The sequence below is a fragment of the Mandrillus leucophaeus genome, unplaced genomic scaffold, assembly GCF_000951045.1.
Source record: "Mandrillus leucophaeus isolate KB7577 unplaced genomic scaffold, Mleu.le_1.0 Scaffold226, whole genome shotgun sequence".
NCBI lineage: Eukaryota > Metazoa > Chordata > Mammalia > Primates > Cercopithecidae > Mandrillus > Mandrillus leucophaeus.
This window is the reverse complement of record NW_012102321.1, coordinates 2964909-2984130: the sequence shown is the minus strand read 5'-3', so window position 1 is coordinate 2984130 and position 19222 is coordinate 2964909. Positions and strand designations below refer to the sequence as shown.

At 44.2% G+C, this 19222-nt stretch overlaps 1 protein-coding gene across 1 annotated transcript in view; it reads right to left on the bottom strand.

Moving 5' to 3' along the window:
* The window catches only part of PAPPA2 (pappalysin 2), a 303742-nt gene extending 286040 nt beyond the window's left edge, over positions 1–17702 (bottom strand). The window contains exons 1-2 of the mRNA XM_011981444.1: positions 17451–17702; positions 13978–15802 (exon numbers count right to left, since the gene is read on the bottom strand). Coding sequence (XP_011836834.1) covers positions 13978–14893 — 916 coding nt within the window. The 5' untranslated portion in view covers positions 14894–15802; positions 17451–17702. The remainder of the gene's footprint in view (positions 1–13977; positions 15803–17450) is intronic.
* Between the last annotated feature and the right edge of the window lie 1520 nt (positions 17703–19222).

Below are 19222 nucleotides of genomic sequence, written 5' to 3'. Positions count from 1 at the left end.
CTTTTGGCAGCACACCACAGTAGAGGATATAGATGCTAAGTTTCCAGAAATGCTGTAAGCAGAGAGCCAGAGGGGCTGGGACCACCCCCTTGTGCCCCCTCCTCTGCCATGGCACCTGGCTGTCACCTGCCTGACCTCAGCACAGGACCAGCCATGGCAGAGGAGGGGACACAAGGAGGTGGTCCAAAGGCCCAGCGAGGCTGCCACACCCAGGAGGGAGTGTTGCCCAAGTTTCCTTTTATCTTCAGGATCCATGCCATGGGTTTTATTATAAGGATTATAAGGATATTCTATTGTGCAATTATTTCAAGTTACTAATGTGCCTTGAAACAAACAATGTCTAAAATAGAGCTCTGCTGTGGTTAGTGTTTACTATTATTCTGCATAAAGTTGGAGTTAATTTCAAAAATAGTAATTGAATACCTACTTTGTGCTCAAGAAGCATCAGTTGAATAAATGAATTAGTGAGTGAGCGAATGGCTAATAAATAAACTGAGCTAGGAACAGTCTATAAACACATTCGATGTTAAAATAATTTCACCCTCCCAAAAGAGCAAGGACAGAAAACTAAACACTGCATGTTCTCACTCGTAGGTGGGAATTGAACAATGAGAACATTTGGACACAGGAAGTGGAACATCACACACCGGGGGCTGTTGTGGGGTGGGGGAGAGGGGGAGGGACAGCATTAGGAGATATATCTAATGTAAATGACCAGTTAATGGGTGCAGCACACCAACATGGCACATGTATACATATGTAACAAACCTGCACGTTGTGTACATGTACCCTAGAACTTAAAGTATAATAATAAAAAAAAAATATCTTCACATCAAAAAAAAAAAAAAAGAGAGAGTTTTTAAAACTCCAGGTTTTGAAAGGGCCGGAGAAGGAGCAAACTTAGGAGTTGGAGAGACTTCGAACTCAAGGAGTGTTTCCTGGCCCCCTGGTGGCTTCTTCTTCTGATAGCAAGATCTACATTTCTCTAGGTATATACACTCCTCCTCTTCCTCCCACCCACGGGAATAATGTGCACCAAACAAAAGTTCTATGAGAATGAGAAAAAGACAACCCAGAAGAAGTAAACAAATAAAAAAGATAATTTCTGAAAGTTTAGAAATAAACATAGCTAAACCAAGTTGTAAATTATATCCAGTTTTTCTATGAGACAAATTCCTAGTCTACATTTGTCAGATATATGTAGATTTGTGGGGAGGAGAAAGGGGGAGTTCAGGTAGAAGGTAAGGATAACTCCTCCTTCTAAATACTACTGAGGGGAATTTAAACTTCCTAGCCATCTTCAACATCAATAGAACTTAAAGATTACCAGGTTTTCATGTGCCTACTTCCAAAGAGAATTAGTTTATCCTTCATCCTCTTATCAAATACATACTGAATGAGTTATTTGTTATTAACTGACAAAGCACTAGGTGCTAGGAAGGCAGCAAGGAACCAGATGCAGCCTCTGACCCCAGACAGCTTACAGCCCAGTGGGAGCTAGCCTAGAATAGAAATGACTGGGCATTGGAACCATGTCTGCTTATTTAACATCAAACACTCTGTCCAGTGCCTAGCAGACAGTAGGAGCTCAATGAGCTTGTGTTCAATTAATGAGAAGTAAAATGGAAATTACAGTAGGCTTCTCTTAGTGTCTTGATAAGGCACAGTATAAGGTATCAGGAAAACGTACTGGAGAGGAAACCTAAATCAGTCTTTAGAGAGGCCAAGGAAGAGTTCCTGAAAGAGATGTCATATTCACTAAAAATCTAGGGGGTTAAGTAAGAACAATTCAGGTGCATTTGGTTTTGGGGAGTGGTTTCATATTAGGAGAAAAATTACAAAGGACAGACATCAGGGGCTAGATGCCAGGGACAGTGGTATGTCTGTGTCATTGCTAGTGGTTTGGTGTTGCTAGAAATTGGACTGGAAGTATATGTGTGAGTGCATGTGAGTATGGTGTGAGAGCATGATTATATCATATATGATGGTGTGGGTGTGTGGTGGGTGTGCATGTATATCTGTGCACACATGTGCACATGTGTACATATGGGTGTGCAAGTTTGTGTAAGTGTGCCTGTATATATGTGCATGCATGTGTGCACATGAGTATGCATGGGTGTGTGTGTCTATTGTAGAGGCAATGATGAGACTGAAAAGGTAAGTAGGGTCTCATATGACAACTTAAGGAAGCTGAACTTTATCCTGAGGGTGCAGTGGAGTCATCTGATGGTTGTAGGCAGGAAAGTGACTTGAGCTGCTTTGTATTTGAAAATGCTCTTCTTGGTTGCAATCAAACAGCTGAAGAATAAATTGATCTCTCGGTTTAGAGATGGTCAGAATTATTGTAACCAAAACTTAGCTTTAGTTTGGTTATTGGGATGAATACAACAGGGCCAAAAGAAACTGAAGAGGCCAACCAAACAGGATTTGGTGATTAATTACTGGCATTACATGTCATGTGGAGAGCGAGGGGCAGTGATGTGAGACAGGAACTCCCAGAGTTCTTGGCTGTGTGCTGAGATAGAGGAAACAGGATAAGCGATGGTTGTGAGATGGATGAAGGGTTCAGCTGAGGAAGGTTGGGGCTCTTCAATCCTTACTGCTCCTGAGATAAAAGATAGTGACAATATAGCACAGTGGAAAAGAACTCTCAGGACAAATGTCCAGGTTCACATCTTGGCTCTGCCTGCACCAACTGTGTGACCTTGGACAGTATCCTGTTTCTCTCTATGCTCTGGTTCTCCGTCTTTTTCCTTGAGTTGTCCTGGGGAGCATGTGAGTTAATATTTGTAAACAGACCGCAGTAATGCTTGGCACAGAGTAAGTGCTACAGAACCACTTGTCAAAGGAAAATTTATGCAATAGTTTCTTTAGAGTGATTGAGCTTGCATTTGCATGTTTTACATTTCTGTTACTTTATCTACCATCATTTTCCTGTGTTTATGCTGTCTCCTACTTTAGATGACCAGTTCTTTAATACAAGACCTTGAGTCTTGGATCTTTCTGAATTTAAAATAAAATCTCTCTGAACCCATATCTACTTCTGACATCTCCTCTGCCCCTTCCATCACAGCCGAGTTTCTGCATAGAGTGCAATAGACTTTGCTCCCTGTCTTCACTCCCTTACCTCTCATTCATATCTCTACTTAATGTGATATGGATGCACCCACAACTGAGGTGTGAAACTACTCTCCCTAAAGTCATCCATGATTTCCTGACTGGTAAATCCAATGCACCTACTTTAGGCCTGATGTGTTATTTGGTGCTGCTGTGCCATCTGACACTTTGAAAACTCTATCATTTTCTCTTTGCCCTAATTCTGCTACTTCCCAGTACTCTTTTTGTTTCTCTGGTTACCAGCTCTCCTTCCCTAGCCTCAACAAATCCTTTGGTTTATCCAGGCAGGACTGGTCACTCTCAGTAGCCAGGCTGTAATAATCTGTTTACATATACACATATAATCTGTTATTAAAACAAATTTAATAATTTGTTTACAGTTTATAGGCCTAAACTCTGAGCACCTTCCAGGCACAACTCCTGCCTTAGTAGTTCTTGATTCCCCAACATGTGGTTAAAGGCTTGATATTTCACTTAATAGAAGCTCAATAAATATTGAATGAATGAACAAACTAAACTACTTTTATAACCTGCCCAGAATGTAGAGCAATTATTTGTAGGAAAGATAGCAAATGCTGAGTCACCACTTGAATGATGACTCACTAACTGATTAACTTATAGGCTCTGCAATGTTCCCTCTGATCAGGTAACTAGATTTCTAATGCAGAAATGAACCATACTTGCTCATCTTGATGGCCTAACCAGTTGCCATGGCAATACTTCAAATGTTCTGAGACTTTGGGTTCCAGGTTCCACATTTTATATTTGGGCAGAACCACTTTTCTTCCCCACTCAATTCTGACTCATAAAGAGAACTAGGATGTTTTTGTTTGCCCACTGAGTTTTCTTTACTGGATGTTCTCTTTTAAAAATCCAAGGAGGAAGATCGTTTTGAGACAGGTAGTAAACATGGGAAAGAAACGATGCTGTTATTTTTCGGATACAAACTTAGCGTAGAAATATGCTTTCTGGAAGGTGCTAGGGCAAGGGGGTGTACGATGTGAGCTGAAATTGATCTGATGAGCCCCCAGAGCAATGTAATTCCATGTACTCAAGAGCAGAAGTATGGAATCTGTGTCCTTGTTTATGACATCAGGAACTGAAGCTAATGGATGTGCACGGTATACAGGTTCAGGAGCCAAACTAAGGTGTTGCCCTTCTGTTAGTAAACACCAAATAAAGTGTTTATTTAGCCTCCTCAAGGCACAGATTAGAACAGGAAAGAGGAGTCAGACCTCCTGGCACACACATTCTGAGTGAATCACATGGTCAGCCCAAAGAAACAAGAAGGAAGTGCACAAAGGAGGAGGCAGGAGGTGAGGAAGGACAAATTGTTGCTGCTGACAAGAGAATAGTTGGATGTGTTTGGGCTGCCAAAAGTGATTCCTACTTTCCAACCCTGTCTCTGTCACTCCTGAATATTTCCAACCTGACAATCTTTGCTCTACCCCGAGAAGAGAGTCTGTGGGTTTCCATCTCATTCCTGTGGTCTGAGAAAGAACACACAGCTCCCAGAGGATTGCGGATGAGCCGTAATGGTGCCACCTTGGTCAGTCAAAGCCTCATCCACTGTATTGTCTCCCTGAGATGCAAAGGACCAAGAATAGTATATTTTACAGCAAATGAAAACTGGGGAATGAGGGGAGGAAAGGCAGTAACAGGTGCCAGGCACTGAAGCTGGAGTGTGGTGAATAGGATAATCACAGGCCATTCTTACAGAAAATCCCTCTACGCCACTGCCTGGAAGTGATTCTCCTTCCCCCACCTGCACCCCAAACAACTGGACGACCCCAAAGGCCCAGATCTAACCCTGTGAGTCAGACACCAAACCCTGAACAGTCTGCCAAAGAACCCAGCTGGGGCCAGACATAGAGCTGGAATCTAGGAGAAAGTTCATGGCTATGTGAGCTATGTGAGCTTCATCTTCCCTTCTCCTCTTGGTTTCTCTTCTCTTTTTCTTTCTGAAGGTGCTGCTGCATCAGAATCTGATGCACCGTGACTTCTAAGTGCCTGAGTGTTTTCTGTATGCCTAGCATTGGGGATTCAGCCAGGTTGCAGGTAATAGGAAGTGATATGCTTCAGGCCAAAGGTGAAGGGTCAGGGAAGCAAAAGCCCATCTTAGGATACCTTCAAGAAGCTAGAAGAGGGAGCTTAGTGAGAGAACCCACTTCAACTAGGAAGGACTCCCTGCGATTGCAGAGGCCTCAGCATCAGAGCCCCAGGTGTCTCTTCTCATTGTGCAATAATGGCACATTTCTCCAAGACCACTGAGGTGCTCTCAGATGCTGGCAGTGGCCAAACCATACTCAGCAGTGATGTCACAGAAGCCCATTTTATTTTATTACTTTATTTTATTGAGACAGGTTCTCATTCTGTCCCCCGGGCTGGAATGCAGTGGCACAGTTACAGCTCACTGCAGCCTCGACCTCACCAGGCTCAGGTGGTCCTTCCACCTCAGCCTCCTGAGTAGCTAGGACCACAGGTGCATGCCACTACATCCAGCTAATTTGTGTATGTTTTGTAGAGATGGGGTTTCGTCATATTTCCCAGGCTGGTCTTGAACTCCTGGTTTCAAGTGATCCACCTGCCTCAGCCTCCCAAAGTGCTAGATTTACAGGCGTGAGCCACTGTGCCCAGCCCCCGTTTCATTTTAGAGGGTCAGAGGTATAAAACCAAGCCTCTATGCATTGATGGGGATTACTAAATTGTGCAACCACCTTGGAAAACAGTCTGGGAGGGCCTCAAAATGTTAAATATATAGTCATCATATGACCCAGAAATTCTACTCCTAGGTATCTAACCAAAAGACATAGAAAAAATATCCACTTGTACACAATGTTCACAAAAGCCAAAAAGTGGAAACAACCAAAATATCCAGTAACTGAAGATTGGATACACAAAATGTAGTATATGCATGGAATATTACTTAACGATAAAAAGGAATGAAGTGCCAATACATGCTGCAACATGGATAAGCCTCAAGTGAAAGAAGTCAGCCACAAAAAATCATATATTGTATAATCCCATTTTTATGAAATGTACAGAATGGGCAAAATGTATAGAGATAAAGAGTAAGTTGCCAATGGTTATGGCTATGGTGAATTTGGAAAGGAAGGGAGGGAAGTGGGTAGGGCTAATGGGTACAGCATTTCTTTTAGGTGCCATTAAAATATTCTAAAATTAGATTGAGATAATTGATTGAGACAATTGAGATAATAGATTGAGATAAGTCTGTAAGAATACTAAAGACATTATTTGTACACTTTAAACATGTGAACTTTAAGATAAGTCACATCTCAGTATGCTTTTTTTTTAAAAAAAAAAAAAAGGAAAGAAATAAATATAAACTCTACCCGGAGTGCTCATACCAAGAAACTAGCATGACTTGTTTCCTGCAAGAAATATCTGGGAAGTTTTGTTTATACTTCAACAAAAGGTATGTCCCTACCACTGACAGTGCCACAGTCTCTCTGTTGGAGTTATTTTTCATAGCGTGAAACTAGAAAGGAAAGCACAAAAGGATGGTGGACAAAGCAGTTGGCAAACTACTGCTCATGAGAAAAATCTAGCTTGCCACTTGTTTTTGTAAATAAAGTTTTATTGGAACACAGGCATAGAAATGTGTCTACATATCATTTATGACTGCTTGCACATTATAACAACAGAGTTTAATTTTTTGCAACAGAGACTGCATGGCCCAAGAAGCCTAAATTATTTACTATCTGTCCTTTTACAGGAAAAGTCTGCTGTCTTCTGCCCTGGACTCAAGAGCCTGGACTCAAGAGTCTAGAGTCCTGCAACTTGAATCATGGTCCACATACTAGCAGCAGCAACAGCACCTGAAGCCTGTTACAAATGCAGAATCTCAGGCTGCCCCAGACCTGTTGAACCCAAATCTGCATTTGCATAAGGTAGTTGTGTTAGTACAAGAAGTAGATGCCAATACAGGATTAAATATGTAGGATCTTACTGGAGGAGACAACTCTGAGGAAATATAGAGAGATCCTGAAAAGGCTGGGAGAGCCATCAGTCATTGCTGCAAGTCTGACTCTGAAGCAAAAAAAAAAAAAAAAAGAGAGAAGGAAGGTGAGATGGAAGTGTTGTTGACTACAGTGCAGTCTAAGGAATTTCCTGCAAGGCCTTTTTGAGTCCTCCAGCCAAAGTCAACGACTGTCTCTCAGGAACTGGTCTGCCTTTATCCATGACACCCCAGGGATCTGTGGCCTCAGAGCAAATGCAGTGATGTGTTTCAGAGCACAGCGCCTGGGGTCCTTGGTCCATGAAACTCCCTGCAGTGTGCAAGACGTACTTACATTGCACCTGCTACCAGGTGCATTGCCATGGCAGACAGCTTAAGAATAGTCTCAGCTGATCTCTATTCACATTGAAGTTTGAGAAGCAATGTTCTAAAGCATGAGTTGGCAAACTTTTTCCACAAAGGGCCAGACAGTAAATATTTTGGGCTTTGTGGGCCAGAAGGTCTCTTTTGCAACTACTTACCTCCACCAGTTAGCAGGGAAGTCACCACAGAGAACACATAACCAAATGGGTGTGGCTGTGTGCCAATAAAACTTTATTTACAAAAACAAGCTTCAGCTTTAGACCTGATGTGACCCATAGGCCATAACATGCCAACCCCTGCTCTAGAGTTGTGGGGTTTAAACTTCCTTAAAGTAATTAAGCCCCTCCTTCCCGTGAAAGAGGTAAGGAAGGGATGCTCCTATTGAAGGTGGAAAGGGAACCCTGCACTCAGTGATTTCCCCTCAGAAGCTACGAAGATACCTCAGTAGGCAGCAAAAACAGAATCTGAAAGCCACTGCTCTGGATCCCACAAAGAGACTCCAGTTTCAGAAAGTTCCTCCCACCCTTTTATTCATCCCTAATGGGCAGTCAGCAGTCTAAATTTCTATTTTTTCTATTCTACAAACATAACTGAGAGTCTCTAATACTGTGTTAGATATTTTGGAATGACGAAAGTTAATCAGACATGCGTTTGGCTCTGGAGGAATTACCGGTGGATAGAAATGAGACATGCACATAACAAATAAGGCAGGAATCAATATGCACCCTAGAAAACCACACATGAAGAGCCCTGGAGGCAGAGACATAGAGAAAATTACTTTCCCATACGGATGAGGGGCATGGCCACAGGCTGTAAGAAGAAGGGTCATAGTCACAGTGTGTTTTACTTCTTAAACCAGATACCATACAGTCCCTCCACGTTCCTCTCTTCTTGGGCGCCATATAGCCACATGATAAAACCTTCTATACAGAGATGCTAATTTACAACCATCAGGGGCTATGCCCTATTCACACAAGACAACTTGTGCAACTCGTACTCATCACTGTGGGTAAATCCATCCCCAGAAACCAACAGCAAGCCCTCACATTCATGGGTCGTCCATGCCTAGGGCAGGTGGCCATGACTTTGCTGCACATGTGGATCCTAACCAGGGAGCAGGGTTAGAATGTGGAGGGAACTGCACAATTCCACAGGATTCTTGGAGGATGAACACTCTGACTTCAAACCTTGCTGTGATATAGGAAGAAGCAACTAAGGAGATGACTGTGCAAACCTCATCTTCAGGAAGATTCTGGGAAAAGTATAGATTTGTCTCTTCATCTGTCACTAAGTCCTATCGGATAAAGGGAGAGATCCCACATATGGCCTGCCTTTTACAATCTCTTCACATGTATGTGAATCTGCCTTCTATGAAGCTCCATATTCTACGTGGATGACACCCTCCACCTTGTGTATAAATCTCTCTTATTGGGAGAAGGGGATGTTTCAGCATTCTGTGAAATCTCATTTCTTAGATGTCAAAAAAAAAAAAAAAACACTTATCAATATAGGCCTTAAACAATGGGTTTTATACATAATGTCAACAGACTCTCGCCGTCAGGAAATCGTGAAGAGTCTTGAGGGTCATTTTATATGGTTTGGCTGTGTCCCCACCCAAATCTCATCTTGAGTCATAGCTTCCATAATTCCCACATGTTGTGGGAGGGACCTGGTGGGAGGTAACTGAATCATGGGGGCAGGTTTTTCCTGTGCTGTTCTTGTGATAGTGAATAAGTCTCATGAGATCTGATGGTTTTATAAATGGGAGTTCCCCTGCACACGCTCTCTTGCCTGCCACCGTGTGAGACATGACTTTGCTCCTTGTTCGTCTTCAGCCATGATTGTGAGGTCTCCCCAGTCATGTGGGATTGTGAGGCACCCCCAGCCATGTGGGATTGTGAGGCCCCCCCAGCCATGTAGAACTGTGAGTCCATTAAAGCTCTTTCCTTTATAAATTACACAGTCTCAGGTATGTCTTTATCAGCAGCTTGAGAACAGACTAATACAGCTCTGAACGTTGTGTGAACTATGTGAACATGTTCATTTTTCTAGGGAGTGGACAAAGCTTTCATCAGATTTTTAAAAGGTTTTATGGCCTCCAAAAAACTTTAGCACCATTGTCCAATTTATTCAAAATAGTACTGCTCAGGCTAAAAAGAATGGATTTTTTAAAATAAAATAAATGAGCCCTTTGGGGCCTCTGATTCTACTGCATTTACAACACATTAGACTGTGTTGTAAAAAGGTCTGTTTACTATCATTCTCATTTTACAATTTAGTAAACTGAATTCCTAAGAAATTAAAGTGAATATTCCACCTAAGGAAAAATGATAGGTTAGTGGGTTAGAACCAAAGACGAGCAGGTTAACCTGCTGCTCCCAGTAATGATTGCCTCCCACTCTTAGCTCCTGCCAGGCTATGAGTAAACACAACGGCCAAACCCTGTGGTGGGCACTTTACATGCATGACTTGTGCAAGTATCGTAACGACTCTGCAAGACATCGTCTTATTTTTCATTTTTTGGAGCTTTTTTCATTTTTATTTAAATGGAATGATATTTTGTACACATATATTTTTCTCCTTTTTCCATTTGAGGAAACCAAGGCATAGAAAAGCTCAATGGATTGCCAAAGACCACAGCCCTGATAAGCGTCAGAGATGGAATCTGATGCTGGGTCAGCCTGCCTCCCAAGTTCTACACGAGCATATACTCTAATGCTCAGATCCTCAGAGGAGAAAAACTTGTCTTCATGCAGGGACAGTTTCTTAGACATCTTTGTGCTCCCCTCAGGGCCTTGCCATGCTTTGCATGGAAGGCACTCAATAAATATTTGTTGAATGAAGAATCCTGGGCTCAGGCTCCAATTCTGCCATGGACTTAGTGACTCAGTCTCCTGCAACTTGGAGCTGCAGGTGGTTACTCAGCTGGGCAACTTCAGGGAACATTTGAAATCAATTACGGGTGAGGAGGAACCTATTAAAATCTTCTCTTTTGTGTATGTTGGGGTTGAAAGAGAGGAAAGGAAGTTGAGAAGGAGGGAAAGGAACAGGATGGTTTTGGGGTTGGGTGCCGGAGCTTAAAAGTTACACACGTGGATGGGACAGAATTTGGCTTACATCCAGTACTCAGTTCCAATGGCCCAACCAAATGGGCTCTTGACCTCAGTCTACTCCTAGGTGGCTACATGGCCCTGAACTGCCAAGCCCCTTCCTAGAGACTCTTACGGAGGACTCTACAGTGGAGCAGTTGTACACAGTCCTCTCCTACACCTTGGTTGCTCTGTCTCAGTTATGGGAAATAGGCCGCTTCAGAAGATCTGTCTTGCAGGGACCCAGGTACCATGTCTCCCCTTCCGAGGGCCAGAGAGACATTCAGCACCCAAAGCCTGTGAGCTCCGTGCTGTCCTCAACTCTAAATAAATGTATTCTGGCAATTCATTCTGGAATTCAACTTTCTATTTTGGAAGAATGTGGAAGTTTGGAGTAGGGGAGGGAGAGGGGAAACTTTAGTTGATTTTCTTTTCTTTACCACTTGCTAAAGTGCAAGTTAGTCACAACCCCAAAAATGACACTTTTGCCCTTTCACATAAGCCCCGCAAAAAACACTTGCATAAAGCTGACCCCAAGGGATGCCTACGAACAACATTCTGGGAGAGGACAATTAAATACATACAGCCCAGAGCCAGGGCAGGACAGTCCTCCAAGAAATCAGAGACATTCCCCACTACGTGGCTGCCTACTCTCCTGTGAATGAAGCAACACTGCCACCTAGTGTCCTGTGTAGAAAGTATCCTCTAAGACACCCGCATCTGGGACTGGAGAGGGGAATGTTCCTCTGTAAATGGCTATGGCTGCATTGCTTGAAGTCTCTGTTGAAGAAAAAAATGCCCTAAATTGGGTAGATTAAGGATTGGGAAACTGGGTTTAAGTTGAGTAGACAGAAGCTACACTTTGAGAGCTGTTGAAAAAGTGTAGGGGCCAAGTCTCGCAACACCTCGGATCATTCCCAGTGGAACAGCAGAATTGCTGAATTGCATGTGGCTCCCAGGGACATGATTCTATTGTCATTCTGCATAGGTGAAGGCCAACCATCCTAGGAATAGACAATGACCAGCTCAGGGGCAAGTGCTGTATGGAAGAGAAGGAAGATGGTCTGGTCTGTCCATAGGCATGAGTAGATTAGGGCAAATGCCTTTGGCAACATTATGGTTCTCAGGCATGGAGACCACAGGTGAAGTGTAAGCAGCTAAACACAGTGAGCATACAAGGATGCCCAAGCCCTCAGGAGCCTTGTTGCTAGAATCCTGAAGAATGAAACCATGTTCCCAACCTCCATCTTTCCCAGACCTTTACCCTACATCTTTACTGAATATTTTCTGATGTACAGAAATTGAAAGAAAAATACAGAGTGGTAGGTGGAGATGAGATAGCCCTGGGCATTCCCTGCCCTCAACCTTTCTGCTGTAGACCTAAGTGGGGAAATGTCAGTACACCACAAGGGATACTTTGATTTGAAGAGAAGGAAAACTCAGAAGCTAGACAGTTTGCAAAAGATTTCCTGCCCAATTTTACATGCTTACAGTTAAAAGAGTTCAGATGGGCACTTTAGAGAAGGATCTGAGTGGGTGCTGTGGCAGTGTTGGCAGCAGTTGGTGGCAGTGGACAGGTGGGCAAGGGAGAAAGACGTCCTGGGGTGGGGATGAGGGAGGTGCCATGAGAAATACTGTAACTGGAATCGAATCATGACACTGCTTTCCTCTATGCAGAGCATCAGACAGGACACAGGAGGGACAGGATAGGAGTCAAGTTTCCCCAGGTTTGGCCTCTAGTAACCCAAAGCAGTTAGAGCCTCCCACATAGACTCCTATTGGATCTTTCTCTCATTTTCTTCAGCCAGGGAATTGATCCCAGGTCTTTACGTTGCTACTGAAAGAGGAGGGGAAAGCAGAGTCGTGGGTCTTAGTCTAGACTGCAAGCACACAGTTTCCCTGGCAGATGGGTACTAGGAAGCAAGATTAAGCAGCACGAAGATGTCATCTGGGAGAAACTGTGGAGCTGCCAACTCTGATCAGATAATCATCTCATTATTTCTTCCATTTGGCCCCAGAATAAGGATTTCCTTCTACTCTTCCTCTTCCCCCACCTAACTTACAGCCCAACCCTTCTTTCTCCCCTTTCCCCACCCCCTCTCCCACCCAAAAATAAAATACAGCAAAACCACAAGACTTGAGGATGCTCAGTGTCTGGGAATCCCAGCTTCCGAAGAAGAAATCACAGCCAAAGAGGGGGAGACAGAGTGTCCGGAAGGGATGTTCCAGCAACACCCCCCTTGAAAGAACTTCCCTCCTTGCCGACTACTTTCCTTAGTCTGAAACTTTCTTGCAGGCAACCAGTAACCTGAGAATTTTTTCTTAATTTGGAAATTTTTCAAGCAATTCAAGTGTCCTGGAGTTCTATTCCCAGCCTGCATTGCATGCCTTTTATTGCCTCAGTTTCCCTATCAATATAATGGAACTGGAAAACATGAAAGGGCACTGTGGATAATTCAAATTAAGCAGATTATATGGTTCTACTATGCACCTTGCTTTGTGTTAGGTTCTGTCATGGGGAATTCAAAAGGATAAGGTACTAAATGATGAAATATCATGTCTAATCCATGACCCCTTGCTTCATTACAACCTTCCCAGTAAGGCAACAGGAAACAGTTACTCTTAACCTAATTTTTCTTTGCCCTTCTGGGTGACTCTCCATGAAAACCAAGATCTGTGTATAGTGGAAAAGAAATGTGGGTCATGTTCCCAGGCAAGTGCTCCTGATCAAAACCATGGAGTTATACAGGTTTCATTTTTTAGGTCGTTACAACAACAGCAGGCCTAGAAGTCGGGATCTTGGCTTATAAGTGCTCACTTTTTCCAGTGGGCCCTACTGTTCCTAAGCTGGACACATGATTGCTGGGACAAAGTGAAGGGAACTCCAGGACCTGGACCAGAGGGTATCTTTCTGCCAAGATCCAGGGCACTCAGAGAAAAGGAATCCAGGCAGGACCTGACAGCTGTGTACCTAGCAGCCTTGTTTCCTCACCGCCTGGACCAGCCCAGGTGTGACTCATTGCTCAGGTCCTTGGATTCTCATCTGTCTTCAAGGTTGCCTGGGTATTTCATATTGGTCTACCAGCAATGGAGTGTGAAACCCCTTCTCTTTTGGCAAAGAACCAAGGAGCTCTATGACTTCAAACAGAGGTAAGAGAGCTAAAGTCTCCTAAGTGCAAGCACAATGTATAGGACATGAGATCAATACGAGGCACAGAGGCTGATATGGCTACAGTCACTATCTCCTTTTTGATGGTGTCTGGAATCCTGCTGTGCTGATTACTAACGGCCCTTCCCCCTCTCCCTGGCTAGCCCTTTCTGGCTTTCCTGTTGGGTCCCCTTCCCATCCTCGCTCCTTATATCTAACCTGTCAGAAATAAAGCCAGCCAAACCCTCAGGATCTCAGAAAGCCCAGGAGAGGGGTGTTACCTGCGATGATGGCTGGGTTGTTCTGTCCTCCCTCCGGTTTAACCCAGGCTTCCACTGTGAACGCCTCCCGGGGAATCTCAGCCAGCACTTCTGGACGCAGCAGCAGCCGCTCCCGCCTCCCAGAGAAGTATAAGATGGGCAGTCCTACTTGGGAGTTAAAGGTCTCTGCTTCCCGGTAGGAGTCCTCTCCACCATTTTGGTTGCTTTTGTCCGGTGGACTCTTTCTGACCCTGTGTTTAAGGGAATGCTTGGACCAAGGTTGGAAATGTGAAGAGATATCGGAGTCTCCCCACACATCTTCTGCCCGCCTCTTCCACACTTGGCGACGCTGCCTGGACTTGGTCCAGCCCCTCCTTTGGGTCTCTGGTTTGGGTTCCTTCGAGGTTGTGAAAATGGTGGCAGTGGTGGCAGCCACGGCTGAGCCTTTCTGAGTCCCAGCCTCACCTAGAGACTCCTTGGATCCTTGATTGCCAAGATAAGTGTCATCATCTCCCAGCAGCTCAGATTGCCCAGTAGGACCATTCTCTACCCATGGGGCAGGTGGGTGTTCAACTGCACCCCGCAGTCCTGCTGGATTTTCAGTCAGGTCTCGGGGAACAAGGCTCACAGCATTTCCTTCAGTGTCTGGTCTGCTGCGTCCTGTATGATGGATTTCCTGCTCCTCCACGGAGTAGGGCCTTAGGTAGTTCCCAGCCCTGCTGGGGTAGACTCCAAAGAGGTGATGCTGTGGAGAAGCTCTGGGTCTTCGAACCTTGGCCCCTAGCCAACAACGTTCTCCTTCCAACAGCACCTGATTCAGGTGTTCCCTCTCAACCAAGGATTTCTTGCGTGTCCAGCCCAGCTCAGAGTTGGCAGAACAAAGTGCCCACCCAGCCAAAATCGCCAGGCTTATTCTTAGGATATTTAAGCACATCATACCTCCCCTAGCTCTTTCTACAGAACCAGAAGTCAACTTCTGGGTACCACACCAGAGTGATGGGCAGATGAGAAAGAGGCAGCTAGCAATGGATTTGCAGTCACCAGGGAAACTGTTTTGTTCACAGACCAAACTTTTTCAAATAGCCCCAAGAATGCCTCTGCTGGTTACCTGTGCTGGCCACTCTGCCAGCGTGGCTTCTATGCCTCCCCGGTGCGTGTGCTTCCTGCACGCTTCTCCCTTGACCTCTCTCCTCTTACTCTATTTTAGTCCTTGCAGAACGAACTTAATTTCTCTTGGTTCCTTTGAATTTCCTCCCAGAAAGCTCAGATTTCTTTTTTTTTTTTTTTCCTTCTTTTTCAATAATCCCTCCCCTCACTGATAGTAGAAGAGAGACCCACAGGCATGAGCCAAGTGTCTCAAATACACACTCACAAACACTCTTCGCTACCTGAAGTCATTCAAAATAATCTTATTCTCTAATTTTCATTTCTTTCTCTTCTTCCTTCCCTGTGAATTACCTTCTCTTTTTGTAGTCCTTAAGCCAAAATAAGTTCACCTTAAAACAAATTGCTAGAACTTTTACGCAGAAACATGTAATTTGATGCTTCTTATTTTAAAATGCAAAAATAATCTAGGGGCACAAAAATCCAAGGTGGTACTTAACTTTCATTCTCCAGATGTCCTCAGTCAGGTCCCCATCCAGCTTCCACTCTGTCCGTGAGGGTTAGAATGTTTCCTTCAGTTTGATGCTTGGGGTTGTTGGTTGTTGAAGGATTTTAATCCCTCATACAACTTGTTGGTAGGTTGCAAGTCTCCGTAAAGTTCTTTGGGGTGCCAGTTTGCTGTTCTAATAACCTTATGAGTCTGGGAGCTCTTAACTTCACCTTCTGGGAGTCTTATGGGTTCCTGGGAAGATCGGGAAAAGAGCAAAAAGAAGAGTATATACTTCAGGGGACCTATTCTCTCCAGTCTCTCCTGCTCCCCTTGGTTCCCTTTCTCTCTGCCTGTAGATATCTTCTTGTTTTGTTTTGTTTAGTTTTGTTTTTCATTTAAAGACAATGATGATGTCAAAGCTAGTAAGTTCAATGCATCACTCCACCTACTCCTCCCTGTCCCCTCCTTCCTCCTGAAAACCTCCCCACCTCACCAAGGCACAGGGGACAGACACTACTCTTGGTTTCCCCAGTAAACATCTCGGGCTTTCTCTTTCAGCAGCCGCAGCCTACACAATCAATAGCAAAGAATCAATACTGTTTTGGAGTACTCTTCTCTGTGTGTATTCTCTCTCTCTCTCTCTCTCTCTCACACACACACACACACACACACACACTTACTGTGAACAGATCTACCTACTGCCTAACAAGCCCACACTAACCTTTCAGGGATCCCTTGTATCTTTCTTTTGTTTTGTCACAAACAAAACAAATGAAGTATTTTTTCTCACTTTGATCAATCATTTGGGATTTAAAAGAACAATATCTTAAATTCACTTTAAATCGGACATGGGAGAAAGGAGAAATCAAGTATCCTGCTGTGAGAACTATTAAATGGAAATGCCATGAATTCATACTACATAGATCTTCTTTTTATCTCAGAAGTTTCTCAATCTCAAGTTACTAAAAGTCACCATATGCTGAGTGAGCAAATAAACAAATGAGATGTTCAAAATAAGTAATTTACCAAAATGAACAGCTAGACCCAAGCAACCATGTTTCCAATTGATTTGAAATGGATGGAAAGGATGGGGAAGAAAATGTCATAATTTTAACCTATGCAATGTTTGCCTAAATGCCTCGATAAAGGCTTTCTCAAAGGGTCCCCACTTCCCAAAAGCATGTGCATGTACAGAAATACATACATGTATACATGGACAAACACATGGCATGGTTTTGAATTCTTAACACAAGTAAGGATGTCTGACCGCAGGTGGTATGAAACAGTAGAGAAACGCATTGTGTCCTTCATTCACATAATAAGAAAAATCACTTACACTTTTAAAGTCACTGCTTGTGTTGCCCACATCTAAAACATGCAGTCCACATACTCTGGAGTAAGATCACACTGCCTCTTCTGCCTTGAGTCTCCTCATCATCTTCTAAACTCCTCTACCCCAACTAAGAACTGACTTGTTTGCATTATAAATGCTGTATCTTAAACACTTCATTCCCAGTATGTCCTGTTTCCTTATGTAGCATCCACTGGAGCCTCGATGCAAGTCCCCCAAGAAGATATCAACTCAGGCACGTGGCTATTACTAAGCAGATACCCCTCAATCCTAGACTGCCCTTTTTCCTTCCCTTCACTTTTGACTCAGTTTTCTCTCTCTCTCCCTCTCTTTCTGAAGCAGTTCAAGAATAAAGATTAGGGCTCTGGGGAGGGGGATATAGAGAAAGCCAGGAAAGCAGAGGGGAGACAGAGAGAGGGAGCAGAAAAGAAAGGAGGGAAGGAAGACAGGAGGTTTAGTTCAAGTAAAGGGAAGATACTCAGGTAAGAAAAGAAGTAAACTTCCCCCTCCCGCATGCCACCCCATAACCCTCAGAAAAAGGTTTCCTACCATTCATTTCAGGAAGGAGGGATAACACAGCCAGGAAGAAGAATTCCGCCTGCTTTTCTCCCCCTTTTAATGTGTAAGGGATCTTGCATCCCCTATAGGTCTCTCCTGGCTCTCAGCTTCTAGCAATCCATTCATAAGGTTTCAAGAAGCTACACAAAACTCAAGCTTCCAGTTTAGTTTCTCTCTCTCTCCCTTCATTCCTTTGCTCACCACTCTCCTTCAGCTCTTGGCAGTCCCAAGTTAAAAAAAAAATGTTGAACCATTTCTGTGTTTTCCTCCTGTTGTAACTTTTGCTGTGACATCATAACCCTGCCCACCAACACCCCACCTCCCTCTCCTTTCCATCCCACCCCTCATCAGCCCCATACCCGCAACACACACCCCCACGGAGAAGAAGGGCTCCTGTCAGTTCCAATGTGTGAAAAACACAAAGCTACTAGAAGGTGCCCCCTCCCTCCCTCGGCCCCCCTCCTCTCTTCCCCCTCCCTGCCTTACCCACCGCTCAGCCTCGGCTCTCTCAAGGCTTTTAACAATGATCCCATCTGTTTGACATGTGCGGAAAGGTGGGCTGGATTCAAATAATCTGTCAAGTGAATCAGATCAAAAACACAGCAACCCCCTCCTCAATTCCATCACACATACACACCCCCGAGCAAAAGTGTGAGGGAAGTCAGGCTTGCACAGCACCCACCCTCGATGCCAGGGAGAAAGACACCAGACATGCCAAGGGAAACCCAAATTTATATAGACATAAATTCTGTTGCTATTTGTTTATGACAAACACCCACACCCCAAGTCCCCTACCCCTCTTCCCCAAACCCTGCCACTCCGCAAGTGCACAGACTTGAAAGCTGGTCGAATCTGTTTTGAAATCTCCAAGGAGAGGGTTTTTCCCCCTTTTTTTCACTCCAAAGCACTATCTGTGGCGATCAGACTGAGCAGGGTTGCCAGCAAATGCAGGAGGCCCCTTCTAGGGTACAGGCTTTCAAACCAGCGAAGCTAGAGGGAATGGATTTAAGGACACACAGCAGGAGCTGGCTGGATTCATTTTATTTTGACGGGGGTAGTTGGGGGAGGAATATCATTTCTGAAATGCCCAAGGAATGAAGGGAGAGGATATGGATTTCTTAAACAGTTTTTTGCAAGAGGAGCGGTGTCTTGTTCTGCAGGTAAATCTATAAGGCAAGAAATTGGAGCTTACAGATAAACAAGGACCAGGACGGAGAGGGAAAGGGAGGGAAAGGGAAAAGAGGAAAGCAAGGAGAGGGAGGAGAGGGGATGAGGAGATGGGAAAGGGGAGAGAGAAAAGAAGGGGAGAAGGACAGACAGGGGTAAGGGGGGAAGAAAAGAGAAGAAAGAAGGAGGCGTGGGGAAAGAGGGAAAAGGGAAGGGAGTGAGGCGAGGGGGAGGGGAGAGATGGAGGAGGAAAGGGTAAAATGGAAGGGGGAGGGTAGGAGGACTAGGAAAAAGAAGATTCTGGGAGGAGAAAGAACTGGAAAAGAGAAGTAGAGAAGAGAAGAGGGAAGAATGAAACAGGGAGGAAGAAAAACTAGAAAGAGGTGAGGCACAAAAATATGGAGACCAGGAAGGCAGTTAGATCCATGATGATTAAATATAAAGAAATCTCAGAGGCAGGTGAAGGGAAAAGACACTATCACATGGGATCGAGGTTAGGTTTTACGCACAGAAAACAAAGGACACACAGTAGGGGACTGTCTCTTAGTGACTGACACGTTTTACAAAATCCGATTGCAAGGCTTCAACATTGTCTC